At 32.5% G+C, this 18180-nt stretch overlaps 2 protein-coding genes across 8 annotated transcripts in view; one reads left to right on the top strand and one right to left on the bottom strand.

The window, feature by feature from the left end:
- Positions 1-17027, bottom strand: part of LOC112127434 — a 66830-nt gene extending 49803 nt beyond the window's left edge. Inside the window, exons 1-3 of one of the 3 annotated variants that reach the window (XM_024228450.1) lie at positions 7581-7699; positions 2744-2871; positions 2629-2677 (exon numbers count right to left, since the gene is read on the bottom strand). In XM_024228450.1, coding sequence (XP_024084218.1) covers positions 2629-2677; positions 2744-2871; positions 7581-7595 — 192 coding nt within the window. In that variant the 5' untranslated portion in view covers positions 7596-7699. Of the gene's footprint in view, positions 1-2628; positions 2678-2743; positions 2872-7580; positions 7700-16738 lie in introns of those variants that run through there. The other 2 variants (XM_024228451.1, XM_024228453.1) reach the window with 2 other exon arrangements.
- LOC106661308 (calcium-transporting ATPase sarcoplasmic/endoplasmic reticulum type) overlaps positions 7147-18180 on the top strand; it is a 45913-nt gene continuing 34879 nt past the window's right edge. For 4 of the 5 annotated variants that reach the window (XM_014384605.1, XM_014384604.1, XM_014384601.1 and 1 more), the window contains exon 1: positions 7147-7341. The gene's annotated coding sequence lies outside the window, so the exon portion shown is untranslated. Of the gene's footprint in view, positions 7342-7787; positions 7876-18180 lie in introns of those variants that run through there. The other variant, XM_024228407.1, reaches the window with a different exon arrangement.

Below are 18180 nucleotides of genomic sequence, written 5' to 3'. Positions count from 1 at the left end.
CCAGGCTTTGGCCAGAATTTAAGTTTCCTTGTGTCAACCTCTCATGGCGTATTCTTAATCGGAGAGGATGACTCCTCTTCTACGAGTCCGATCCGATAAAATGTTATTGTGTTTATTTATAAATATTTTATGTAACATATCAAACTGAATTAAAATTATATTACGTACTGAAATGAAATATTTAGTTGTTCATTGACTGATAAAAGGCTATAGTCATCACTGGCCCCATACGAACCATCCGATTTGTATTCTTTCAAGCATCGTTTAGGTAACACTCAGCCATTTGAGCGCTATTGCCTTCATTTTTCAAATCACTGACCCGCTGTTGAATAAATGTGTTTTATCTATTTCCCTAACGAGCTAGGCTCTCGCTGGTAATTTAGGTTATCAATTAGGTAAAAGGAAAACATAATAAACATAACATATACCCAAAAATAACATAAAAAAACGAAAAGATTTCGCGCTCCCTGTCATCCCTGCTGCTGCAATAAAATCATCTAAGAATTTATATTTTTTATAATTTCATTAAAAAAATATTATACCACTAAAAAAATCAGATATTTTTTGTTGTCTTTATTAGAGGGAATTACTTTATATTGTTTTTAATTTAATATCCGATTGGCAGGGAAATTTTTTTCAGCATTCTCAAATCTCCTTTGTCCAACTGCCAAAAAGAAGTTAGCCAAAAAATATGTTGGACATTAAATTAAATAGATTATAGATTCGTACACTCGACCTATTTTTTAAGCCAAAGTTCAATTAAATGTTTATTTTATACTAAAAATTGTCTATGATTCAACTAGGTGAAATGAGTGAAATCGTTAGAAAATTGCTAACAAAGTTGACTAAAACAATATTCTGAGTCGTAATAAAACACTATTTATAAAAGTTCGGATGTTTCGTTTTGAAAATATTACACGTCCAGAGTCGGTGAACCGACAAGTTTTAATCGCTGGGAAGATATCGACGGGAAAATTGAAAGCGCTATCCATAGGCCATTGCCTGCTTTCAGCACGAGTTTTACGATATTGGATTCCATCGTGTTTGTTAAAAATTCACATAGCAAATCGTACAATTTGAAAATAAAATGTGCCTGAATGGTAGATTCTTGAGATAAATGTAGCATTAGCTTAATCTGTAATAGCCAACAAATACCTCTCTGGAAATAAAGTTACGATATTAAAATTTAACGTCAGTTTCTATTCACTATATGTCGTTATATTGTATGTATTACTAATTTATTAAAGAAATAACTCTTTGTACTATGTAATGAAATCAAAATTATTTACAAACATTTCTTATCTCATTTTTGCCTATCAAAACTGACGAGTTTTATTATACTTCTTAGCAACTAAATAATAATGTAGGAAATAATCAATTTTATTACTTGAGTAATAATTGTATAAGTAAGTAAATTTATAATTTCAGAGGCATGTCATGCCTTAGCCCATTTGACTAAAACTATACTTAAATTTAAATTGTCTTGATTATTCGGTTTAAGTTCTGACGCGTTTTAATACTTGGAGTACTAAAATACTTCTTTGTCGATTATTTATTTATTCTAAATAAAAATGAATTTACAATTTATTAAGGATTTTAGTTGAGATGAAAAAAAGTTAATGGCACGAGAGGGATTCGAACCCACGACCTTCGGCTAGATACGCCGCTGCTCTACCACCTGAGCTATCGTGACCTAGATCTACTCGGACATCAACTCCCCATCCCAACCCCACCTTATGAGTTTTCCCTCCTGGTTGAAAAATGGCAAAAGGAGGGAAACTCATAAGGTGGGGTTGGGATGGGGAGTTGATGTCCGAGTGGATCGAGGTCATGATAGCTCAGGTGGTAGAGCAGCGGCGTATCTTGCCGAAGGTCGTGCGTTCGAATCCCTCTCGTGCCATTAACTTTTTTTCATCTCAACTAAAATCCTTAATTAATTGTAAAGTATTAATTGGTCAAGCGGACCACGAAATTATTGAATAAAAATGAATTATTTACACCTAACTGCTAAAACAAATGTACACCTGATTCCTTCCACCTGTAACTTCACTATGACCTCGGCATTTTTTCCTCATTCATATTTACATACAAGGCTATTTATTTTTCTTGGCGTTAATGACAAAAATTACTAATAAATACAATTTTTTGGGGACGATTCATTATTATATTTTAAATTGTAACTTAAATCTTGATTTAATTAATTGATTGATTAATTTCTGAATCTGGCTGAATATCCCTGATAAAGCCAAAAAAAAAATCTTGATTTATTGTATACGTATAGTAAATAGGGTGTCGCAGTCAGTGGGCACTCTCTACACGACACGCAAGAATGGCACAATTACGCAGAAGATAAACACTTTGAGCCCTGAAGATGATCTCAATAAAGATCGAAACGTTGGCACATAAAGAAAATGTTTTTTCTGAAACCTACATCACACCAGACCGCACCTCACGATTTCTGAATAATTATCGATTAACGGTCACTAACCACCACACATTATTATTTTTTCATAATTCTACTCTAAAGTGTGTAAAAGTACATAAATGGTGTCAAAATGTGAATAATGAGACCGAAAATGTTTTCATTAATTTAACAATAAAATAAATTTAAAAAAATGTTTTACTTACGTGCAATGCAAGTCCAATGTTTGTTTCATTAGCTGAATGAAATTCGTACCTGAAAATATAATTTAATTTTTAATTTATTTTCATTTTTCTTGTAATATTAATATTTATCAAATACCATATATTGGTAAGTTCTTTTATTCGTTTGTTTTTAACATAATGGTGACAAAATGGACAGAAAAGAGCAGATCCTGTATCATTTGTAAAATTTAAAACTATCGTTACACTCTCCCTCCAGTAGTAACCCTGGTGGAGCAAGACGTTTCTTTAGAAGGCCGGCAGTACTGGCCAAAAGACCATTAATATTGATGTCCTCATTATTTAGAACAGAAAAAACAGACTGGCCTAGGAAGACTTGGCCCTTGTTTCTTTTCGGGTGCAATAAAGAACTTGGCACGTCTCTTCTATGTGGAATTTGACCAATTACAATTACAACCCAAACAGAAATGTAGGAGCACTCTTCCTTTTGTCTCAGTCCTCGCGGCTAATTAATTCATTAGAAAAAAGGGAAATGTTTGTGTTTGATTTATTTCTTTTAGAATAAAAATTATGACAAAAATGCATCGCTTCTCTAAAACGGATATTGTCTATATTTCAGCCACCTGAGAAATTTATCGATGCAAATACCTCGAAAGCTTTGTAGTATACAGTGAATACTTGCAATACTACGTACTGAAGGTTAAAATTCTCTTTCCTTCAAGTAATTTTTCTTATAAAAATAATGGTTATAGAGAGTTTTAATCAATTTTTTAAAAGCTATATTGTTTACGTTTCCAATTAACTGTTATACCTGTGTTTTTAAGTTATTAATTTACACTATTATTAGTCATAAGTATATGTTAAAAAATAAAAAACCTTTTAAAAGTTGGAATTTCAGTTTGGTTCAAATATTGTAAGTTGAAATGAATATAATTTATAATTGTGAGTTAAACAAAACTTTTATTACTTGGAAGTGCAAATTAAATTTTAGTGCTTGAGCAAGAATAATGTTTGCGTCAACACCATAAAAAAGTCTGCTTTTTTATTCTCGTCTTCATCATATAAGAATAAGATTTTTACTTCTTTTTTATCATTATAATTATTCTACTATTTTATTGTGATTTTGTTTATTGTAGTATTGTGAGTTTATCCGTCCCTCCAGATACTAAAATATGAGTAGTATATATCATTCTTATTTACTAATGAATTTTATTGATACTCTTCTTTATGTTATAATAAATTCATTGTGAATAAAAACAAAATAACAATAGCTGCAAATAACAATTATACTTGAGTCTTATTTCTATCCCAGTTCGCTTATTTGCTGTAATCCGATTGCCCCAATTAATGGACAAAACTTTCTAAAGTTGGGTTAATCTGACGTACTGTATCAACCGTAGAGAGGAAAAAATCAAACAGAAATTATAAAATGGTTTTAAAAATTAAATGAATGTTGTTCAGAATTGAATTCAAAATGAGCATGTGAATATTTCAATCGAGACATTATTTCTACACTCTCGGGAGAAAGCTACATACGTCTGTTAAAATAATAAAACACCGTTTCTGAGGATTGCGATTTTAAAATTGAGACCTTCGATGCACTTTCTAGTTTTACAGCTTTTTAGTAATATTTTTTTATTTTTCTCACATTTTGACAAATTCTATGTAATTGCCTTAGTAAAGAGGTCTATCATATTACTTGTCTGTATCTTCACTTTACGGTACTTAACACACTATGCCCCGACACTGATCTAGTTTTTAACATAAAATTAGAAGACTGGGTAGAGCACTACTTATGCAATTATTCAAGTATACCTTCAATTTGCTAGTAGATAAAAAAAGACATCTTTGTAGTATCTAGACAAATATTAATTACATCTGTGTGTTTTTTAAAGTTAGAAGTAGAGCATACATAGGTATATTCACTTATTCTATTTCAGTATATGAGTATTCGAGCTTACTGATAGATAAGTAAAATTATCGAAATGTTGAAATAACTTTTCGATGTAAATAAGTGTATAAAAAATCACATTGCGTTCAAAAGGATATGGTTTCATTCTCAACGTCCTCACTGATACACAGTATGTCAAGCTTAAAAACTGGAATTTGCACTATTTCGCCTTTTCCAGTTTTGTCTGAAAGGTGGAGATACTTGATAGATCTGCCAATAATGAATCTTCAATCTCCTTCCGGGGGATAACCATAACAAAATTTTTTTAACCAAATATTTTAAAACAGTGACAAAATCAAAACAAACAGTTCCTTTGCCAAGATTTCGAGAAATATATCACCTTCATCAAGATTTGGAAAATATTTCTAATGATTGACACAGTTATCCGATATAAACAACTACTTATAATATTTAAAAAAAATATAAGGCGTGATTATCATTAGTCAAGGCCCCAGCCGGTTAATTTCTTGGTAAGTAATATAAAATACTACATTTCTCGAAAGCTTGTAAAAAGATTTGTGTATTTTTCTTTCTCTCGAATATGCCTTATCCCTGACGATTATAATATTAATTACAATTGATGGTTTATGTCGTGGTCACTTCGTAATACCAATAAGGAAATAGTTCGCCATAGTTGGCCACAACAAATTTATTATGACAACCACATTACCTATTTATTACCTTTTTTGTATAATATTAAGGCTGATATCAATCACATCAACTATTTTTATACTACTCTCTAGCTATATTTCTACTTATGATTGAAAAATTCTTTGCAATTTATAATATTCGTACTTTTTTTCTTAATGTACCGTGATATCGTCAACTGATTATGATTTATATAAGATCAAATCTGCATATGCATGTACATATGCACACCCATCTACAAAGTTGTGCCTATCACTTCTCGCAATTACAGCTTTTGTATTTTGCAATGAATTCGCGGCAGGCCTCGAGAATCACCCAACCCGGCTTGCCTCAAAAAATCGGAACACGGTACTCAAATACTCACTGTCATGTTCAAGCTCAATTCTCATATTATTATTCTCATACGATTATTATTTCTCATATTAGGACGCATTATTATTTTTATATGGAGCAAATAAACTCGATAATTAAGTGGGCCACAACGAGCAACCTTTCTCTACATGCCGGACACATATGCGGGCATTGGCCAAAAGTAAGTGTCCGTGTGACTCGCATGGCCTATTCTTAATCGGGTGAGGATGACCCTTCTTCTACGAGTCAGGTCCTCCGAGGGCCACATATTGACTGTGTCCTTGATACTCGAGAGCTTCTCTGCCGATCCGGCCCACTGAAGAGAAACAAATTGAAAATACGAAAGCAAATATTCATAAAAGCATGTTAAATATATTGATTATATATTAATAACACGCTGTTCATGAAATTGTGCTAAAATCGACAATTGTTTTTAGCACATTGGGAGAGTGTAAAAATGTAAATAAATTTTAAAAGAGACTCCAGGGAAAGGACTCATCAAGAATTCTGTATAACAATAATAAAATTAATAAAATGAGACTTATGAATGATTACGTAAAACATGTCTGCGACAATCTTTATTCCTTTTCTCCCTTTTAATTTATCTTTGCTTTTCATCAAGACTCAATGACGAATTTGATGTACTGTTCTTCTTGTGGGCCTTTCTCTCACTCTTTATCTTTATCCCAATTATTAAAACGTCTGTCTATGTGTGTGCGCGCGCGTGCGTATATGCGAGCTTGGGTGCCCCAAGATAGTTTCAAAACAAATTACATAGGATTAATAATAATGCCTGTCTCTTTCTGAGCGTGGTTGCCCGAATCGGTAGACAAATTTTTTAGCTTTGCCAAAACGAAAACAAAGTCTCATAATCATTACTGAACAAAAATTTTTTTTATGTCCTGTCTGTCTGTTCGCTTTCTCTCTCTCTCGTTCTCTCTCTCTCTCTCTCTCTCTCTCTCTCCCTCNGATTTTGTGTGCATAATTGTAAGAGAGGACATAGAATTGCCTTAATTTGGGTACATAAAAAATAAAAGTTCAATTTTCTCTCTCTCTCTCTCTCTCTCTCTCTTTCTCTCTCTCTCTCTCTCATTCGCTCACTTCTTTCTTATCTCTTTGGGTAGCAAAGAATTTAAAAAAATATTTAGGATTTACTTTGAAGAAATCTTAATATACATGTTTTTATGCCTTGCCTGTGTCTGTTGTATAGAGATAGAAATGTGAGTGGTTTTTATATTTCGAAAAATAATTTTGCTTTCTCTTTTGTCTACCTTTAGAATCCACGGTGGTAAAAATGTATTTTTAAAATCAACATTTTTTAAACAGTTTTTGCACTTTTGTAAGATGGGACCGAAATGCAAATCTTGTGGGATGAAAAAAAAAAGAAAAATCTATTTTCGTCTTCGAACAGGGAAAAACGTCGTGCCAAGTGGAACAGAGGACTTTCTCTCCGGGAAAGGGTATCCGGGCCCTTTTCCCTTTGTCTTTTCGAGGTAGGCCGGGGGGTTGAGCCAAGATTGGAGCCCGCGACGGGGGTTGTAGTTGAAGGGGTTGGCCACAGAACGCGCCACAGAGAACCTATATAAGAACGCCCCCACCTCCGCACCGTTGCTCAAAACCGCGGCCGCCATCCTCGACTACCTTAGTCTTTGAACTATGACCCTTGCGGTCTTCTGAAGTGAATCCATAACCAACGTTTTTATTGTGTGTCTAGTTCTAATTTTCCGTTTCGACCCCCTGCGACTGACCCCTGGAGGAGGACCTCCTGGATCATACTTTTATCACAGGTAAGAAGAATTTACAAAAGTCAAACCCATTAACGTATCATTTAATAAGTCCTTAAAAAAACCAACAAAGTGACAGCTAGTTTAAAAGGATAAGAAGGTAGAAATCGTTTAAAGTCCCATAGCCCTTTCTGAAGACAAAACAATTTTTAGTATTTGTTAAAAAGCCACCCGTGGTTTCCAAATTCAAACGGTTTTCACCTATTAGGAAAAAAAATGTGACAAGAACCCTAATTTTTTACCCCTTGAAACGGCATTGTCTCGCTTGGAGATGGTCCAGTCTATTCCCGGTCGTCTCCACCCCCATCCCCCCGTTGTACCAGGTGCCCTCCTAGCCAACCGAAATACACCCGGGTGTAAATATATATTCGCCCGGCGGATATTTTGCACGGGGCTCGCCCTCCTCCGACAAACTTAGTCCTGGGGACCCGGTGCCAAAATCATTTAGTAACCGAGACACGGTCTAAAACCGTACGCTTGGCAACTGGTAGTGGCCCTCTTTGACATCGTTGTGTTACGAGAAAGGGGGTGGGAAGGGTAAAATTTTTCTAACATCCTCGCCTGCCTATTAATATTGATATAACAATTATAAAAGCTTTTCCGACTTTTGGTGCTTTTAATATAAAAATTGGATTACTTAAACTATTAACTTTTTTTATGAAAAACTTTAACACTAACCTTTAACTGCAATGTAACATTTTCAAAAAAAATCTAACCTGGATTTAGCTTTTTCCCTTTTTTTTTTTTTTTTTTTTTTTTAAATCGAACTTTTATGGAAAACCAAATGTGATTTACAGAAGCTTCGCAAATATTTAGAAATGTTGGATAGTTTACACTATAACTTATTAATTTATTATTTTTCAGAAACAAGTTTGTCTATTCTAGGACAAACCTTAGACACACAACAATACAAGTCTTACTTAATAGACAATAATTTCAATTATTGTTCAATTTTTCAATTGGGAATAACTTTAGCAATGCTCATAACTTGTTCACGTAATTTATTTTATTAATTAAGTTATTTATTTTAAGATTGTTGACACTAAATAAAATATAAACTTTTGAACAATGCCCCTGAATCGTAGAAAACAATAAATAATTGGAATTGTATATTAAAAAATTGACTCTTGATACAAAACCAAACTTCAAATGAAACCACTTTATTAATATTTTTCAAATGCCTGACATTTTAAACTATTGATTTAAGGAATTTGCTTTAACCTTTGATGAAACAATTTTCTCACTGAACAATAAACGCATAACAATTTGAAACACGTTTCATTTTTTTAAATTTTAGTTGATACCAAAAGACTGCCGTTGGATGACAAACCAAATAAACATGACAAAATTTTTTGTCGAAAGAATTTTAACCCTAACCTGTAACTAAAATGTAATAACTTCAACTATTTCTCAGTTTTGTAGTGAACCGCCAAACATAGCACGAAAAGAAATATGATAAAAGCCAACGACAGGTGTAATCAAGTAATATTAATTTTGTCAATGCTTTAAAATAGGATGACAATTTAAAACAATAACTTAAAGAGTTTGACTGTATTCTATAACTATAATATAATAATTACAATACAGTTTAGTTTACATCAAACACAATTCAGTGACAGGTTTATATAGAAACATTGGCATTTAGTTTTGTATCAAAAATAGAAGAATACCTTTTTAATAAATTGAACATCATTCATGTTAAAAATTTTATTATCTACCCGAGCAAAGCTATTGCTAAGGAGCTAGATAAAAAATGCTAGCTAAGATTAATTATTTCCAGTATCATTAACGAATATCTAATGAAAACACTACAACGAACATACATATGATATACTTTAATATTTAAAGTTTGTACTATGTAATTTATTAACAATGTAATCGCATAGACCTACCACTGAAGGAGGCGATATGCGATGATTGATTCTAAGGATAGGGTGATCAGGATGATCAAGACCCACGCCAAGTAAGAACTAATTAAAATGCAATTTTAGGTCAGGGGATTTTTAAAATCTTTGAATATATGGTGCAGAGTTTTGATTGATTAAGTTACTTAAAATTAAACTATTTTATTTGTTAAATATCGACAGCAAGTTAGAATTACAACCACCTTGAAACCTTGAAATGATGCCTATCATGCGAAAAACTGATGGGGAAACAATGAACCGTCTCATTGATTGCACACAGAAAGAACGAATAATTATGGAGCAACATAGCATTTCGTTATAGTCAAAAGAGTAAAACTAATTAGTTACCCAATTAAATGAGGAAGGTCCTGAAAAGGACTAAAACAGTTCAAAGAAAAGAACATTAATAATAAATAACTTTGTTTATTTTAAATCTACATGCGATAATCCATGAAGTAATCGTGTTTTTAGCTATTTTCGTTAGAATATAAAGTACTTCTAGGGGAGTGTAAATTAGATTTAGAAAAAAACGCGCGAAGGCGACTAAAAATTGAACGTATTTTCGTCCAATCTTGATCGGTTCAGTCAATTTTGGCGACTCTACCGTCCGTTCAGCCATGGATATAAATAAGATTATTTATCGTCACATTTGCCCGGCGATTAGTCACGAATCTCCGTCCACCTGGCCACGTGTCAGGGGATCAATTTCGATCCTTTAAGGCTTTGCAAACCTTTTAAACTGTCCGAGGAAAAACTTGGCGGATATTGTATTTGTTGCTACAATCGAACTTTACGACAATCGTCCCTGAGCGTCGATGAGAAAACGTTTTAAACGCTGAGCTTTCTTCATAAGTGTTTTACAAATTACGAAAAAGTCAACGTTTTACAATTTTTAGGGAAATAAAAATTTTCCTGTAGAAATTTCTACAGTACAAAAACTCATCTTCTATCTCTAAAAATGTATTAAAAAATCAGGAAAACGTATGAATAAAATAACAGAACGGCATATATTTGAATTTTTCTCAAATAAAATTCTGCACTTATCAAATAATTACGAAATAATTTATCTTATTTCCTCCTGAAAAAAATTAATTTTCCGCTTTGCAAGGTCAAAATATGATACAAAAATGACTGCTTTATATATTTTAACCCTTAACTTTAAAAAAATGCATTAAATATTATTAAACAATGAGGACTTATTTGTTATTGGCCATTAACCACATTCGCAGGCTCTAAAGTTCGTTTTTTGGACATCGCCCCCTCCAATGTTTTTATAGTACGGATTGGTAGGGGGATGAGATAGTCCTTCGGTAACATTTTGGACTATTCTCCGGTCACGTAAGCCTCGGATTGGTCCTGAAGAGGAGGTAATTTTTAAGCACGTTCAGCTTATAAAATTTTCATTTGGAGTGAAATTTTTAACAATAAAATTACATAAATTTTCTTTAACCATTTTCTGGTGGGTGATAAAACAATACATACATGTTAATACATTTGCATATGTAATACATGTTACATATATAATAATACTTCTCGAGTAACTTAAAAATAAACATATAACATTTTCTTATTGATTCCGATTTAAATCACCCTAGCGAAATCTCCCTGGCGGTTTATAAATAGGATTAGGAATAAGATGAGCCAAATAAAATCAATTTAAAATTTTCATCTTGTATTTGTGATGTTTCATGGTTACAGAATAATTTATTTCTAGTAGAAAATACGCTAGTTAAATAATAATGATTTATTCCATACGGTCGTTAGGTGGAGATGTTCAAAATGGGAATTTAGACTGCTGAGGCGGCATTTGAATATTCAAGATAGACAAATGTACAATTTAGATTATAAATGGCTTTTACTGAGCCGGATTTGTTAGAACTGATGAGGATTCGGGTTTATAAACGTATTCTATCATTTGTAGTCAGTTAATAGCGAGCATACTTTAAAAATATATCAACACAACAAAAGATAATATAAAGCTAATATAAAGTATGAAAAATGTTATTGAAATTGCTTCTTTTATCTTTGTGTAATTGATTTCACTTTTTTCCTCCAACAATTTATACAGAGTTATTATCAACTGACTTTGCAATACTATCGACCTTTGATAATTGATTGTCTGATCAAGCAAAAAGTGAGAGACGGGCAATGAACAAATAATAAGACTTCAAAAATAAATTGGAAAGATCAAACGCCGCTGTTAACTTTCTGCGATATTTACCAAATATTAAACTTAACATCGTCAACAATGATTGTCTCTATACTGTGTTGTACTTCAAGTACAATACTGAATTTTTTTAAAATTGTTATAATATGAATTTTCTAGTAATTAGTTAAATGTCCTTTACATGATTTATTAAGCGTTATCCTTCACTTGCATAAAGGTTTAAGAAATGATTTTCAAATTGGAAGACAACCTATTGAGACAACGCACAATTAGTCAATGTTTTAATTTTTTTATTTGTAAGTTGTTAAAACAAAATTTACGTACATAGGCGAAAAACTTCTCAACCAAGCCAATAATGTAGTTAGTTACACCTTCATTTACCATTTTGCAATCTAGAAGAAAGTATGATTTGTAAATAATCAACGTGATCAATAGTCGATTAGTCTGAAGGCTTAGAAATAAATTTCTATTGGGAAAGACAGTTTAAAATAAAATTCATAAACTACGACACTAATGAGTGCATGATATAATTCTAAATCAGCGTCACATTTTAAGTCCAAAAGGGGCACACTATAGTTTTTATCTATTTTATATGTGAAAACGTTGAACAGCAAACAGTCAACTAAAATGTTCACACTGTTTCAAGTTACGTTTTCAAATTGAAAGAAAATTCTGCTGGGTCAAACTTTAGTTTAACAACTAAATATTTGATCAAATCTATCAAGCCTTTAAGGAGAAGCTAGATTGTGAGAAAGGGAAAGTTTTAATTCTTCATAATTTTATTTTAAACTGTCTTTCCCAATAGAAATTTATTTCTAAGCCTTCAGACTAATCGACTTTTGATCACGTTGATTATTTACAAATCATACTTTCTTATAGATTGCAAAATGGTAAATGAAGGTGTAACTAACTACATTATTGGCTTGTTGAGAAGTTTATTTTCTGGAAATTTATTTATTAAGCGGGATGTTCAGGTTTCTGTGTATATCACTGATCCATGCATACCAAGAAGCTTCTTCATTTAAGTTTTTGAGTGTGTCCATACTGATTTTGTGGAACCCCATAATAAGTTGATTGGAAGGAAGTAAATTGTCTTTTCCACTACTATGCCTTTTCCATTTACTATGCCAGACGCATTTCTGTTAATATAGACCATCTTCAGTGACTTTTTTATTTATTTTTCATTTTTTTAAAATAAATTACTTCGACGGTTTTTTACATAATTATAAGTTCAAAAATGGACGGCTGGTCGACTATGAACGTGGCGAGTAGTCTGTCAAGAATACTTCAATTCTCGACAGACTGCTCACCACTTTCATAGTCGTCCAGTCATCCACTTTTGAACTAATAATTATCTAAAAAACCGCCAAACTACTTTATTTTAAAAAAGTTACTGTAGATGGTCTATATTACACTAAAATGTATAGCCTATTGTAGAATATAATAATTTATTTCCTACTAATCAACTTACACCAAAAAGCATCTTTAATAATTCGCAGTACTTTATTATGATAGTAGTACTTCTTTTGGACAACCCTTGAGTTCTATTTTACAAAAATATTACCATTATATATGTTTTAGTTGGTCCTATTAACCAAAGTAATTAATTATTTTAATTGATTTATTCTTTTTATGCAAAGAATGGTTGGTTGAAAAATAAAAAATCAATTAAAACTATTGGGTTGTCCGGAAAATAATGCAGATTTTCATGTTTTCTTTCTATTATTATATATTCTATATAATAAAATGTTTACGTTTGATAATTAATCTTTTGTACGAATGTCAATACTTTTTAATCCTCTTCCAATGTTTGTCTACCTTATTTGCATTTCGTTACGTGGGAATAATTCAGTCTTTATGAAGATGTCAACACGTGATTTTCGCGTATTTCGCTTTACGAGTTTAAACTCGGTCAGAACGGTGCCCAAACGCCCAGAAATATTAGTGAAGTCTGGGGAGATGGCAGTGTGAGTGAGAGCACCATTCAGAGATGGTTAAAAAATTTCGAAACTTTAGCCTCGAAGGTAAAGATGATATGTTTTCTTTGGTCGAAAAAATCCCACAACAACTGTTTGAGAACTTGCAGGGAATCTTTCAGTTAGCAAATAAACCGTTGCTGACCACCTTAAGACAATTAATTGGAAAGTTCGAAAGTTGGGTTCCTCATGCATAAAACGACTGCCAAAAAAATCATCAATATGAAGTGTGCGCAACACTTCTTTGCCAAAACAGAAACGAACCTTTTCTAGATGGAATTGGTACTTGTTACGAAAAGTGGATTCACCACGATAACAGCGGGCGTTCTGGACGGTGGCTCTACAAAAGGAGAAGCAGCCCATTTTCTAAAGCACCCAACACATCAAAAAAAGGCGATGGTGGCTCTTTGGTGGGCTTCATTTGGGCTGATTTACAACAGCTTCTTGAATTCTGGCGAAATACTCTATGCTCTGAATTCTCTATAATGTATTGCTCTCAAATTGAATCAATGCACCAGAAAATGACATTATTGAAGCCATCTTTGGTCAATCAGAAAAGGCCGATTTTTTATTATTTATTTATTTTTAAGAAGAATGAGAAATGAGAAAATTTGATTTTTTAGAAAGAATTTCATTTAAATCCAGTTTTACTTGGGAAATTTTGAATTTTTTGTTTTTATTGGCCTAATTTTAGGAGTATTAATTTGAGTATTGATCATAAAAATACTAGTAGTTTTACTTTAGTAATGTTAAAATGTTTTACCAGCCAACATTCAGAACTGTACAACAGACCAATAGCTTCTCCTTGATTAGTGGGTAATGGGTTGTCAGTTTCCTGTAAATACCACTACTGCTACGTTTCAAGTTACTATCAAGTGGAGGAGACAAATTCATTTATGAATAGGTCCTAACATAAAAGTTTTCCAAAGATGTAGCAGTGCATTTTTCTTGTAAAGAAGACACCTCATGGCTTTCTTCATTTGTTGGGAGGGTCTAAGCTCCTCAATGTTACAAGCAATATTATAGTCTTTATGTAGGTCAAACTTGAGCTGACTCTATAAATGAAATAGAGACGTGGCTTCTTCTTTCTCAGACCAAGAAGAACATTTACTGAAATATTACACTTTGTCCTTCCCAAGTTGTGCCCCATCATTTTAATTGTTATTTTTAACGTGCTTCGTCTGTGCTTTGAGCACACTGATTTGTTGAATCCGTTCTAAATTATTTCAGGAATTATCTTTATCATCCCAAGCCTATTTTAATAAACCCGAGAAATCCTTTTATTTCTTCTTTTTGGGGTCGTCCACATGGCCCAACCTCCAACCATGTACTTCGTTATTTCAATACTCTTTTAATGATCTGAATACAGCTACATCCATTTTGCATTTGGATACAAGACTATCAACTCACTAGCCAATCAGAGAAAACCAAGTAGCTATACAAATTGGTCCTAGTCATCCATCTGTTTTCTGATTTATCTAACCCCCAGCCTTTGGGAACAGTGTGTTGCCAATCATCTAGTGTTTGTTGTGCGATCAACCAGCTTTCATACGATGTTGATTGGGATTCGGGTTGTGGTCTTCAAACATACAATGTTATTATATCAACGCCCAAGCTTTCGACAAGTTTTATTGCCTTCTTCAGGGGATAGATACAAAGTCAAATCGTAAACACATTGCACATTCCACGATATGTATACAAACAAACTATATACATATATAATAAATAAATNTATGTATATAGTTTGTTTGTATACATATCGTGGAATGTGCAATGTGTTTACGATTTGACTTTGTATCTATCCCCTGAAGAAGGCAATAAAACTTGTCAATAGCTTGGGCGTTGATATAATAACATTGTATGTTTGAAGACCACAACCCGAATCCCAATAGCCAATCATCTAGCATAGTGGTAGCCTTAATTTTCCTGCTGCATTAGCATTTATTAATATGGGTATGCATTCTTTTTCATTGCTGTTAATGTGCTGGTAAGCTGGTAAACATTTTTATCTCTTTAATTAGTAATTACATGATTGTTTTTTGGTTAAAGAAAGGCAGTTTCATCTGCATTGAATATACCTATGACTTGGGTCGTTGAATACTTCCTCTAGCCCTTGCACTTTGAGATAATCATGAACTTCTGTTAACCACTTGTTTATACTGCATTCTGACCCAGCTGCTCTGCTAATGATTAGGTTATGGAGCAATTCATTTTGAGATGCTTGGGTTTTTCCTTTAAAATGCCTAAAGCCAAACAGGGCGACCATCAACAAAATTTTTTCTTTTCAAATCCTTTAGCAACTTCTGCATGCTATCAAGAAGACCATATTGTCATACAAGGAAACCAGCATTGGCAGTTGCTGAAATCCATTTTACTAATATTTCTTGTGAAATACTTCTTTTTGTGAAAAGTTCTGGTGAAAACGAAATTTTTAAAGATAATATTACCACCTTTGTGTGCTTTTTAGTGACCGGTTGTTGTAATTTGTTGAAGTCTTGAGGTGCAATTAGGATAAAATATTTAAAAAAATGCCTTTTTCCATTTGCTGACCTTCAACCTCTATTCGGGTCATCTTCAGCGCATAAAGTGTGGTACTATTCTTGTGGTGTTTTGTTGTGAAACAATTTTACAAAAAAAAACATTATGACACCACAAGAATAGCACCACACTTTATGCCATGAAGATGACCCGGATAAAGTTTGAACGTCAGCAAAAGGAAAAAGGTGTTTTTTTTTTGTTTTTTTTAATTTATCCCTAATCGCACCTCATGATTTCAAAAAATTACCACCTATACTAATGACGTAACCTCATACTTGGTGAATTAGCCTTTTAGCTGATGAAGAAAGTGGCACTTTGTTTGTAGTGAATCTGCAGCACCCTTTTGCAATTGGTTTTCATCAAATGACCAAAAACTTTGGTCACTTGAAGTCATTATTGTATTATATAAGAAAAATGGAGTAAAAATTCCTAATAAACTCAAATTTTTTCATGGGTTTAATCTTGAGGACAATGTCACTCGCCCCCCTCCACCACTTGTTTCATACAACATGATAATGAGTTGTCCATTGCTGGCCCAGGTTGTTAGATGACTATCATACTTAAATGGGATAAATCTGTACCCGCTGTAATAATGTTGACAGTGAAAATTTCCTGAACTACTAAATCACTCATTGCATTAGTCACTTGATGTCAACATCTTGATTCACAAGTGGACACAAGCCTAAAATCTTGTAACATAGACAGCTGCAGTTTAAAGCAAATCATGTGAATAACACACTCAGATTTATGAGGAATACTTCGAAAGGAGTTATAGAATGATTTTTGGGATTAAACAAGTAAAATAATTGTCTTACCTCCTTAGCAAAAGCATCAAGAGCGTAGGAAACTGGGCTGAGTCAAAGTCGGCCCACTGTAAAACTTTGTTGACCATTGTTGCCAACTGCTATGCAAGTTATCAAGACAGATCCTAGATGGCGCCACATAACTAACTTTTTGTGCTCATATACTTATTTGTCAAGTTTTGGATGCGAAGTGTCCACTGTGTATGTACAATTACTTTATGTCTAGTTTACTCTTCCTATTAAATCATCACAATTTCTTACGGTAATTTCGTTTGTTTTAACTGTTTATTTTTTAAGGAAAAGTGGGAAATCTATTTTTAAAAATAAAAATTGTATCAAACCAATTTTGGTTGAAGAGGGCGTATTACAAAAGTACGTTTTGGAAAATGTAAAAATTATATCAAATAACCACTTTTTCAGAATTGTTTTCTAGTTTACTCTTGCTAATTCATGATAGTTACTTATTAATTTCATTTCTTTAAAAAAAATTTCTTCTTAAGAACAGTAGGGAATCGTTTCCCCCCCCCCTCAATCCGTCACAAAAATATTTATATAATAGTTACTGATTAATTTCGTTTCTGTAAAATTGAGTATTATTTTGTAAGAAACAGTAGGAAATTTTTTTTAATGGATAATTTTATTCAAACCGTGTTACCTTTATTAAAAAAAAATTGACCAAATTTTAGAAGGCGTTTGCCAATACGTCAGAAAAACATTTATAGTTTAGTAAACTGTAAAAATGATAAGAAAAACCACTTTTTTGAACTGATTTCTAGATTACACGTGCTGATTCATGAGAGTTACAGTTACTTATATTAATTTAGTTTGTTTTAAATTGGTTATTTTTTCAAGAACAGCGGAAAATCTTTTTTTTTTCAATTTAATTTATTTTATTTTATTTTTTATAAATTGATAATTCAAACACGTTTTACGTTTATTAAAAAAAAATATATTGGCCAAATTTTAGAAGGCGTTTGCCAATACGTCACAAAAGTTCTAATACAATCGACTCTTGTTAATCCGACACTTGATAATTCGAATTTCTTGATAAAACGAACTCTTCATTGTGTATTTTGATAAACACTTTCGTAACAGGGGGAGAAAAAATATGTTATTAATCGAAATGTTCCAAATTTATAATTTGCACTTTTTCTTTGTTATATTCCTCTAAATGTCCACGGGTTGTTTACTTTCTTACAGCCTAAAGTTTCTTCGAATGTCCTTTAGTATGTTATGTTTTATGTTTGGTCAATGTGTCCTCAACACTGCACACTTCGAAAAAATCATTCAAACGAAGGACGCCAGGCTACACTGAAACCATGTTCACACTGCACGATTTTTTGAAATAATTTGTAACAATGTTCAATTTTACAGTTCATGTATTTCCGTTTTTTTCTTCATTTTTAGTATGTTTTACATATGTACAATTTAAGTAATAATTTGGAAAAATGTAT

Source organism: Cimex lectularius, unplaced genomic scaffold, assembly GCF_000648675.2.
Source record: "Cimex lectularius strain Harlan isolate CLEC.00 unplaced genomic scaffold, Clec_2.1 scaffold17, whole genome shotgun sequence".
Taxonomy (NCBI): domain Eukaryota; kingdom Metazoa; phylum Arthropoda; class Insecta; order Hemiptera; family Cimicidae; genus Cimex; species Cimex lectularius.
This window is presented reverse-complemented; position numbering and strand designations above follow the sequence as displayed.